At 34.2% G+C, this 11,812-nt stretch overlaps 1 protein-coding gene across 1 annotated transcript; it reads left to right on the forward strand.

Moving 5' to 3' along the window:
* Positions 1–1,411: 1,411 nt before the first annotated feature.
* On the forward strand, positions 1,412–10,412 carry LOC111889306 (phosphoenolpyruvate carboxylase). Its single transcript, XM_023885442.3, has 10 exons — positions 1,412–1,648; positions 2,353–2,744; positions 4,279–4,363; positions 5,054–5,276; positions 5,840–5,943; positions 6,550–6,637; positions 7,007–7,161; positions 7,466–8,464; positions 9,154–9,540; positions 9,920–10,412. The coding sequence occupies exons 1-10, from the start codon at positions 1,481–1,483 to the stop codon at positions 10,214–10,216; spliced, it is 2,898 nt and encodes a 965-aa protein (XP_023741210.1). The 5' UTR covers positions 1,412–1,480; the 3' UTR covers positions 10,217–10,412.
* The last annotated feature ends 1,400 nt before the right edge of the window (positions 10,413–11,812 follow it).

Below are 11,812 nucleotides of genomic sequence, written 5' to 3' on the forward strand. Positions count from 1 at the left end.
ACCAATCAGAATCCTAACAAAAAATAATATACTTATTTCACCATGATGAGGATTCCTTTTTCCATGTCCCGTACTTTTTTCCCTCTTTGCCATAACTTCAAGGAAAAGTTCCTTATACCATTAACTTACTTCACCATGATACCATTCAAAGTAACCACATTCTTCATCTTCATGAGGCCAGTACCTGCACCTAAAGTATCTTCTACAATGATTCTTCTCACTCGTTGATATCTTCATTGAGGTTGCTAGTCCACAATAGCACGTTCTAAAGGGACCATTGGTTGACTTGTTTACCCCACTTTGGGATAATGATCCAACTGTGTGTGTGTGTGGGGGGGGGGGGGGGTGGGGTGAGAGAGAGAGCATTTCATAATCCTCATGAAAAAGTGAAGATCGATCGAGGGAAATAAGAATGAAGGAGGTTAGGGTTCGTTTATAAAGTTTTTACTGCATGATCTTAGATGGCTGCCGTATAACCTAATGACCTACTCAACAAAGTGAAAATCAGTTGACTTGGCAACCGGTAATATGGTTTCATTTAAAACAAAATTTATAATGCAGATGTCAAATTTGAGAAAAAAAATAAACAATGTCTAATTAAAATTTTTATATAAACTTAATGTCTTTCATATTATTTTTCTTATTAATAATCAAATGATTACGTGAAAGATGGAAATCCCTATTCTAATAAAAGAATAGGTTGATTCTCTTTTTATCATGTGTCACCTTATTAGACATCATAATTAATGTCATGTCACATGTCAATCTATTGATTATGCATTTCAAATTTCAAAATTTAAGTTTCTCACTCTAATTAAATGAAATTAAATAACATTAGAATACCATTTAAAATAAAATTAATATAGATTATAAGGTAATGTATTTATCTAAATCAATGATTATACTTTTATATAACTAAAAAAATATAATTGATTAATAATTTTGAGTTTTTATTGTGAAAATTTAATTAATTTTGTAACGGTGATGACCACGGGTTATAAAATAGTATAATATAATATAGGATATTACAATCTTGTAAATAAGAAAGCTATTGACAATCGTACTTTCGTTTATTCTATTCTCGCAATTTGTTAATAAATTTCTTCTTTTGAGCCAATTTTAATTTCTTATCCAAGGTTTAAGGACTAGATTCTTATGCGGGGTTTAAGGACCTTTCTAGAACCACATTTTCCATCTGAAATCATCCGCAGAATCCCACTCGAAGGGGGACGTACCTTCACGAAACAATCTTTATCTTGCTGTCACGAGATTCATTACCCATCGTCACTTCCACCTGTAATCACCCCCTTCATGAAAATTCCATACTTTTTTCTGTCACATTTCACTTATTAATGCTTATCTTGCTTTCCCCAGTTTAATCCGTGATTGCAGTTGAAAAAAATCACCTCTAAAAGCACTTTTTTTTTTTTTTTACTTCATCGATCACAGACAGAAACCTCGACAGAAAGAGTTTTGTGAAATGGCGAGTCGGAACTTGGAGAAGATGGCTTCAATTGATGCACAGTTGAGGCTGTTGGCACCTGGTAAGGTGTCGGATGATGATAAATTGGTGGAATATGATGCTCTGTTGTTGGATCGATTTCTGGATATTCTTCAGGACTTGCATGGAGAGGATATACGCCGAACGGTATTCATCTTCTCCTTCATTCTCATTTAAGGGTTATGTTTGTTTTGATTCTGTTCTTGGACCTCTGCTACTTCATAATAACATTTTGTTACAGAGCATATACAACTTGAAGTTGTATTAATCACTTTTTACGTTGGAATGGTTGATGGATTCTTATTATTTAAGGAAGTAGTTATACTCTACCATTTCATAATGGTATCAAATATAAAACATATTTCTAATGAAATAATCAGGTTTGTTTTTTCAAAATATATACAATGTCCAAATAGGGTAAAAAAAACGAAAATTGAAAGGACAATTCTATAATTAGGCAATTTATTGTGTTGTCAGGAAAAAGAAGTTGAAATTAGAATGATATGATAGAAAGAACTTAAAGTAAGATGTTATAGTACACAAACAAATGTAATTTTCAAAATTCAAAATTATGACTAAATATTGAAATTCCTTCTAAGCACCTATTTCATCCGAATTTACTTTAAGACCATAACAGAAGACATTTGCAAAAACTTCTAAATTTAGAGAAATGTTGAAATCCGAGAGAATCCTTGTCGTGCTTTTTTTCACCTTTTAGATAAGACAAAAAATTGCAGTTTCAGTATCAGTCCAATACATGTCAAACACAATACAATTAGTTTTGTCTTATCCTGTCTGCAAAAGAAACAAGTTTGGATCTTTGTTGATCTTTGCTTCTTTGTGGGGCATAGGTGCAAGATTGCTATGAACTTTCGGCTGAGTATGAAGGTAACATGGACCCTAACAAACTGGAGGAGCTCGGGAGAGTGTTGACAAGTTTGGATGCTGGGGATTCCATTGTTATGGCTAAGTCTTTTTCCCAAATGCTTAATTTAGCCAATTTAGCAGAAGAAGTTCAAATAGCATATAGGCGGAGAATCAAGTTAAAAAGAGGTGATTTAGCCGATGAGGCATCAGCACCAACTGAGTCAAATATCGAAGAGACATTCAAAAGGCTGGTGGGTCAACTCAAGAAATCGCCTCAAGAAGTTTTTGACTCTTTGAAGAATCAAACGGTGGATATTGTCCTCACAGCACATCCTACTCAATCCATCCGTAGGTCTTTGCTTCAGAAACATGGGAGGTCTGTATTTCCTCTGAAAAATATTACTCCCTCCGTTCCAAAATAATAGTCCACAGACAAAAAACACACAGTTTAAGAAAACATTAATTACCATTAACTTTATTAAAGGAAATGACAGTCTTACCCTTCTGTTGCATTTAATTCTATGGTAGTTGCGTTTAATTTTATGGTAATTTAACTAATAATGAGGGGTATTATGATAAAAGACATATTTATTTTTAGAAGTAGACAATTATTTTGGGACAAATAAAAAAGGAAACATGAACTATTAATATGGGACGGAGGGAGTATATATTAGGGGCCACTTTTTTTTTTTTTTAATAATAGTTTTAGCGTAGTTATTATGTCATTTCATTAAGCGTTATAATTCATATATTTTTTATCTAGAGAAAATGTTTTAGGAGGTCACCCAACTATAAAAACTGCAAAAGAACCCACCTAACTTTATGTTCAAATGAAGCCAAAATAGTTAAAAATGACGAAAATATGCTTGAGTTATATCTGTTTAGTGATCAAAACATAAAATGTAAACTCTAAGCGCTTAATATTAATCAGGGATATTTTTGTAATTGACACCAAATCCAGCCAAAATAGTTGAAATTGAAAATACCCTGATCATAAAATGTATGCCGATCAATACTTAAAAAGTAAACTTCAGGTACTTTGTTATGAATAATTAGGGATGAGCAAAAACCGAACCGAAAACCGAAAAACCGAAAAAAACCAACATAACCGAAACCGAAAAACCGAAACCAAAGCAATAACCGACGGTTTAGGTTTGAATTTTATAAAAACCGAAAAATAACGGTTTGGTTCGGTTTTGACGTATAAAACCGCCCATAAAAACCGAACCGACCCACATATACATTATTTATATTATGATTTAAGATTTTAGTTTTAGACTTTAGACTTTATCTCTTTAATACTTTATGTTTATTTTCAACAAACTGTTAATGGTGTTAAACTTTGATCTTTTGAACACTTTTATGCTTTTATAATACTAGAATTCGTACTCTTTATTTTAGTATATTTAAAGTAGATACAATACTATTTATTGCAACGTATTTTCACTAGGTTTGAACCAAAAAACTAGAAAAAAAAATAGGAGCTCATAAACCCACGGTTTAAAACTGAAAACCCATAAACCCAACCCGGAAAACCGAAAAACCGACCCATGCAAAAACCGAACCTATATGGTTTTAAAAACCGAAAAACCGACTTTCTACGGTTTGGTTTGGTTTTAGCCAAAAACCGATCCAAACCGACTCATGCTCATCCCTATGAATAATGATTTTTTTTTTTTTTTAAAACTCATGTACTTAATCAGGGTTGTTTATTTTTTTTAATCATATTGGGCCGGATTTGGTGTGATATCCTCTGTCGCAGTTATTAGAGTTGAGTGGGCCTAAGAATTATGGAAAAGTTGGAAGGCCTCCGTTGGTCTTTTCCTTTTTAATCATATTGGGCTGGATTTAGTGTGATATAGTTTATAGTTTATTCTAATGCCATGATGTAATGCCTGAATCTTGTATAGAATTCGGAATTGTTTAGCGCAATTGTATGCCAAAGACATCACTCCAGATGATAAGCAGGAGCTCGATGAGGCTCTACAGAGAGAGGTATGTCATGTGTAGCAATTGATTCCGATTTTGTACCATGAGTTTTGTTAGAAGAGAATTAGAAGATTTTAAACGTTACATGAAAGCAGGGTCTGCCCCACATTGGGTGTGGGGTCCCTGCCCCCTCAAATAAAATAAGTTGTTTAGAAAAAATATTTTCATGTAATTTATTCCAACAAAAAGATAAAAGAAAAATATAGAACCACTTACTATAATCACTAACAACATAGATTAATAATAGTACACGGATTCAATTTATCTAGGGTTAAGTTAAAAAATTAGCAACATAAATAATTGATTTGTTATTATAACATCAAACTTTCATATATTATTATAGCATTTCAGTTTGGAAAATATACCAAATTATAACATTGTCTTTCAAATACAAATCAATTTTGCATTGCTACATGTCCCGATAAGAAGAAAAAAATGCTATATTGGGTAGATTTATCAAAGAACAACACCATAAAAAAATGAAAGTAGGATGATATAGTACACAAAGAAACGATCATGTATTGCTATATTTTGCACTTAGCCCATTTATCTACGAATAACGAACATTGATGAATATTTTGAAGGTGTTTTTGTGCTATTTTCCCACTACCACTGGTTAAGTTTTTGTATTGTATAGAAACAAATGAAAGTAGGATGTTATAAAAGCATCTTTAACTTAAATTCTTTTATTTGTAGATTCAAGCTGCGTTCCACACCGATGAAATCCGGAGAACGGCGCCCACTCCACAAGATGAGATGAGAGCAGGAATGAGTTATTTCCATGAAACAATTTGGAAAGGCGTTCCAAAATTCTTGCGTCGTGTTGATACTGCTTTGAAGAATATTGGAATTTGTGAACGGGTTCCTTATAACGCCCCTCTTATTCAATTCTCTTCTTGGATGGGTGGTGATCGTGATGGTAACTTTCTTCACCTTTAAGATCTTAAGTTTTGTATGGATGATGCTGCAAGTGGGGCTGAATGGAAGAAAATGCAATTTACTTTTATATATTTGCTCATGATAGCATCCTACTCTAATTATTTATACTACGATATTGTACTTCAATTTCGTTCTTATTGAGACATTGTACTTTGAAAAATCTACCCAATTATAAACATTATAATTTCAATTTTTTTCGTATTTGCCAAACTATGGCAGTGAAAATTGTTAATATTTGTACGACATTGCTATTGCTAGGTAGATTTATCAAGGTACATTGTTGTTTCTTTCATTTAACCCTAATTTTTTTTTTTTGAGAAAATAACTGCGCACTTAGGTAAATGAAAGGAAATAATAAATCTTAGCATTTAAAAAAAAATCAGACTTCATGTGGTAAGCCCCATTTCCATGACTTTCTTTATTTAGCTTGTTATTTATGTATTAAGTCAAAAGGAAAAGTTGTCTGTAGCATTCGTAAGTACTCATTTGACATGATTTCCTAAATATGGTATATTATATCAACTAAACTTGATCATGTTACAGGAAATCCGAGGGTAACTCCTGAAGTTACAAGGGATGTATGTTTACTAGCCCGCATGATGGCTGCAAATCTTTACTTCTCTCAAATAGAAGACCTCATGTTTGAGGTAATAAATATCACTTTTTTGTCTCTTTGGTTTGCATGCGAAAATGTAAAAGAACATATGATGTTTCTGTTTTACTTAGCGGACTTGATGAGAACACAAACTTGATCCAATAAGCTATATATTAGTGTTTCTTTAATACAAAAAATGGAGGAAATAAGGCAAATGAGGTTTTCATCATCAACTCTCGACAAATTATAAATTTATTGTCAGATAAGTTTGGAACATCATCTATCAAACAACACTTTATTCAAACAACACTTAATGGGGAAAAAACAATGCATCTATGCTCTATTTTGCAAACATTAGCAATATTAGACATTAGGTGGCAGATACAACAGTTTTTTCGCATTTATGTTTCCAAAGTTTGTCCAAAAATGAACTTTCTTGTATATACATATGGCAATTTCACAAAAAGCGATGGTTAATTAGTTTGCAATGAAAAGTCATTTACTATTTTTTGAAACGTTAGTCAGATTTTTATAGTTCAATGTAGTCCTTTTCTTCCTAAAAGTGAACTTTCAAACTAAAATCTCAATGTTTCTTGTAAATGAATGAAGTACTATTGTTTATCATTTGTTTTTGTTCTTTTTTGATCACTTGTGGCAGCTCTCTATGTGGCGCTGCAATGATGAACTTCGTGCTCGTGCTGATGAATTGCATAGAACCACAAAGAGAGATGTAAAGCACTATATTGGTATGTGACTCAAACATTCTGTCGATTATTAGGCTTTGTTTGTTACTTGGGATGGGACTACCAGACATTATTTCTAGGGATATATGCATTGATGAAGAGGGCATTTTCGTCATTTAAACAAACAAGAGATCAAGAGTGAGTTTTGTCCCACCTTTTTGTGCGAGACATAAAGTTACAACTTTTGTCCCATTGACATCAGAGTGATATCATGCAAACGCAACATGATCAGTTTTGTCCTTCACTGTCTCATGTAACAAACAAAGCCTTTATGAACTTTTATCTTACAAGAACCACCATCTTATATTCTTCCGTTTTGTTATCTTCAACTTATACCATTGAAATAATCATATATTGGTCTAAATGTCATAGAATTCTGGAAACAAATTCCTGCAAGTGAGCCATATCGTATTATTCTCGGTGATGTGAGGGATAAATTGTATCATACACGCGAACGTTCTCGTCAATTATTAGCCAATGGGATTTCTGATATTCCCGAGGGCAAAACATTCACAAATGTTGAGCAGGTTTGTGGGTCTCAAAAACTTCTAAGTCCTTTTCCAGCATCATCACGTAATCTTTTGTTAGCCTTTCATTTTTGAGCATGCTTATGTGTTATTTCTCTTTTACTTAATGGGGACAGATTTTAATCCAGTAAGCTATATACCGGTGTTTCTTTTTCCCTTAATGCAAAAAGAACGACTTACACCTCATTGAGTCTTGTTCTTTTTACAAATGTCCGTCAATTGATTTTTTTATTCAAATTTCCCAAGTGTGTTGTCATTTTCTCAAATATTTTAAACATAATGTTCTTTTGTCGTTTCCATGTAGTTTCTCGAGCCACTAGAGCTATGTTACCGATCACTCTGTGCATGTGGTGATCGACCAATAGCTGACGGAAGCCTTCTTGATTTCATGCGTCAAGTTTCCACATTCGGGCTTTCACTCGTTAGACTCGATATCCGTCAAGAATCCGAACGCCACACCGATGTCATGGACGCCATCACAAACCACCTCCAAATCGGCTCTTACCGAAATTGGCCCGAACAACAAAAACAAGAATGGCTCTTATCCGAACTTAAAGGCAAACGCCCTCTATTCGGCCCAGACCTCCCCAAAACCGAAGAAATCTCCGATGTTTTGGACACATTTCATGTCATATCCGAACTCCCATCCGATAACTTCGGTGCTTACATCATCTCAATGGCCACCGCTCCTTCCGATGTGCTTGCAGTCGAACTCCTCCAACGCGAATGCCATGTCAAAACCCCGTTACGAGTCGTCCCGTTATTCGAAAAACTCGCGGATCTCAAGGCGGCACCGGCCGCCATGGCCTGCCTTTTTTCAATCGATTGGTATAAAAATAGAATCAATGGGAACCAAGAAGTCATGATTGGGTACTCGGATTCAGGCAAAGATGCCGGGAGATTCTCTGCTGCTTGGCAATTGTACAAAGCACAAGAGGAGTTGACCCTAACTGCTAAACGGTTTGGGGTTAAGCTCACTATGTTTCATGGTCGTGGTGGGACCGTGGGCCGGGGTGGAGGTCCGACCCATTTGGCGATATTGTCTCAGCCACCGGATACAATTCATGGTTCGCTTCGGGTCACGGTTCAAGGTGAAGTTATTGAGCAGTCATTTGGGGAGGAGCGGTTGTGTTTTCGAACACTGCAACGGTTCACGGCGGCTACACTTGAACATGGGATGAATCCGCCGATTTCGCCTAAGCCTGAATGGCGTAAACTCATGGACGAGTTAGCGGTTATTGCTACTAATGAATATCGTTCCATCGTTTTTCAAGAGCCCCGATTTGTCGAATATTTCCGCCTGGTAAATCTTTTAAATTTATATTTAACAAAGAATCCAGAAAAGCACAACCTACTTTCATCACGTTTTGGATTTAATGAATAACGTATTTCCTACGCTGATTAATAACATTAAACTACTTTTGATGGTTTGAAAAAGGTCATTTTTCCCGGTGACCGCGTTTTGAACTTAAATTAATTTGTTCGGTTAAATTAAAGAAATAGCAACGTACTTTAACCGTGTTATTTTTTAATCTTACATTAATCTTTTTGGCCAAATGTGAGAATTAGCAATAAACTTGCATTTATTTGTGCATTATAGTATCTTAGCTTTTATTCTATTACAACATTGTACTTTAATTTTTTCTTTATAGAGACATTGTGCTTCCAAAATTTTACCCAGCTATAGCAATGAAATTTGCATTGATTTTAATGACATTGCTATAAATAGGTAGATTATTCACAGTACGATGTTGTAATTCAAAGACCTGCAACAGGATGTTATAATAATCAAATCAAAGAAACTACGTTATTATTTCTTGCATTTAATCTTAGTTTGTTTGATGCATTTAACCATAGTTTGTTTGATCAAAGTAAGAAATAGAAGTAGGATACTATAATAAACAAATCAAAAGTAGGACACTATACTATAATAAAGAAATCAATGAAATTGCATTTAACCTAAATTTGTTTGATCAAATTCTTAATAAACAGGCAACACCGGAGTTGGAGTACGGTCGCATGAACATAGGGAGCCGACCATCAAAACGGAAGCCAAGTGGTGGGATTGAGTCCCTTCGTGCAATTCCATGGATATTTTCATGGACTCAAACAAGGTTCCATCTTCCTGTATGGCTTGGCTTTGGAGCCGCATTCAAACATGCCATTGAAAAGGATTCGAAGAATCTCGAAATGCTTAGGGAAATGTACAACGAGTGGCCTTTCTTTAGAGTAACTATCGATTTAGTTGAAATGGTGTTTGCCAAAGGGAACCCCGGGATCGCTGCATTGTATGACAAACTCCTTGTTTCCGAAGAACTTTTGCCATTCGGCGAGCGGTTGAGGGCCAATTATGAAGACACTAAAAGCCTCCTCCTCTTGGTAATTCATGAATACCCATTTCTCTATCTTCCAAGTCCCACCCCTTTTTATATTTTTGTGAAAATACTAATTGCCCTTAATGAAGCTTTGGATTCAACTTCCACGCACCTCAAAGATGATTTTTTTTCATACAATATAATACAAACTTATTAATAACTTTCACCAAAGCACTTAGGTCACCATCTACCACTTTATATTATAAAAAAACACTTATTGAAAAAAACTTTTTACTTAATAACTTTAACTACTGATTTATATCTCACATGATGATCATGAGCATGACATTTGGGATTGTGGGCTAACCTGCCGAAGAATAATCCTTTTTACAAAAATCACTATTGTTTTTTGTAACTATTAGTTTTGCTATGATTTTGTGTAGATCGCGGGACACCGAAATCTGCTCGATGGCGATCCGTATTTGAAGCAAAGACTTAGATTACGAGACTCATACATAACAACACTTAATGTGCTTCAAGCATACACCCTGAAGCGGATACGAGACCCTAGTTATGATGTGAAGTTGAGGCCACATTTGTCCAAAGAAATAATGGAATCGACTAAACCGGCTGCAGAGCTTGTGAAGCTCAACCCAACAAGTGACTATGGGCCAGGGCTTGAGGACACACTTATCTTAACCATGAAAGGTATTGCGGCTGGGATGCAGAACACGGGTTGAGCATGGATACTGTGGTTGTTCGGTTGTTCCTTGTTCACTGGTTTAATGTTAACAAAGGTCTGGTTAATTTGTATTTCAAGATGTTGTGAGTATATCTTAATGTAGAAAACAATGTATAATATGAACTTATGAAGTGATATTTCCATGGATGGTTGTTGGATTATTGTTTCTTCTAATATAGTAACGTTTAACATTATACATATTTGTCATTTTCTTTGTGAAAATAAGATAATTTTGTTGAAAATTCAAGAACTAAATCATACATACATTTGAAAGAGGGAAATAGACTTATTAAGGTAATTAACTTTTCATTTTTTTCACATTTGGGTAACTATTTTTTTTGTATACATCTACGTAACAAATTTTTTTGGAAGTATTCACATGACCATTATGACCGGCTGTAGCAGGTTGCATCCAGTCATAACCGATCATATGTGAACACTTTCAAAAAGTTCGTTACCTAGATGTATACAAAAAAAGATAGTTACCGAGATGTGAACAAACCGAAAAGGTAAGACTAAATTACGTGAATGGTCCCTGTGGTTGGTTTGGGTAATTTGTGCGTTTGATCCTTAGTTTATTTTTTAACTCGGATGTTCCCCACTGTTTATTTTTTGTTGCGCGTTTGCTCCATGTCTTACCTAAAAAATCTATTGTACCCTTTTTTAGTTATTTTTCTTATTTATGTATTTCTTTTTTATATATCTACAAAAATTAATAGACCTCATATATCGGTAGCTCATCACCCTAAACCTGAAACCATATATTTGAGGTCTATTAATTATTTTAAATATATATAAAAATAAATACATAAATAAGAAAATTAATTAAAAATGACATAATAGTCTTTTTAAGACCAAACGGGCAACAAAAATAAACAATAGGGATCATCCTTGTTAAAAAATAAGTTGGGTACCAAACACACAAATTACCCAAACCACAGGGACCATTCGTGTAATTTACTCTTACATTTTCGGAATGTTCACATCTGGATAACTATCTTTTTTTGTACGCATCTAGGTAACGAACTTTTTGGAAGTGCTCACATATGACCATTATGACCGGTATGACAGGATGTAACTTGCTACAGCCGGTCATAATGGTTATATGTGAACACTTCCAAAAAGTTCATTACCTAAATGTGTACAAAAAAAAGATAGTTACTCAGATGTGAACAAACTGAAAAGCTAATTACCTTAATAAGTCTATTGACCTTTGAAAGATGATAGAATTGCATTACGTTAACAAACAGACATGAGGTCGAGACTCATTACAGACATACGGTGTGATACTAGACCTAGCTTAGAAAAAGGCAAGTCATAGGTTGGTTCTTAAGTTTTTGGTTAGAACTGGACCTACACAAAAACAAAATAAAAAGCCTAAAAACCCCTATAAGGCAGAATACTTAACATAAAAGATTACGACTATAAAGAAAAGTTTGTATCATAAATAATCCTAAATTAAAAAATTACTAAGGCTATTATAAATTCTAAGTTAGAGAAGTCTAAAGACAGTTTGAGTGCTGGTTCGAATTGATTTTCAATTGGTTAAGATTGTGTATTTAGAACTACGGACTAGTTTTTCTTTGTAATCATA

The sequence above is a fragment of the Lactuca sativa genome, chromosome 8, assembly GCF_002870075.4.
Source record: "Lactuca sativa cultivar Salinas chromosome 8, Lsat_Salinas_v11, whole genome shotgun sequence".
Classification (NCBI taxonomy): Eukaryota; Viridiplantae; Streptophyta; class Magnoliopsida; order Asterales; family Asteraceae; genus Lactuca; species Lactuca sativa.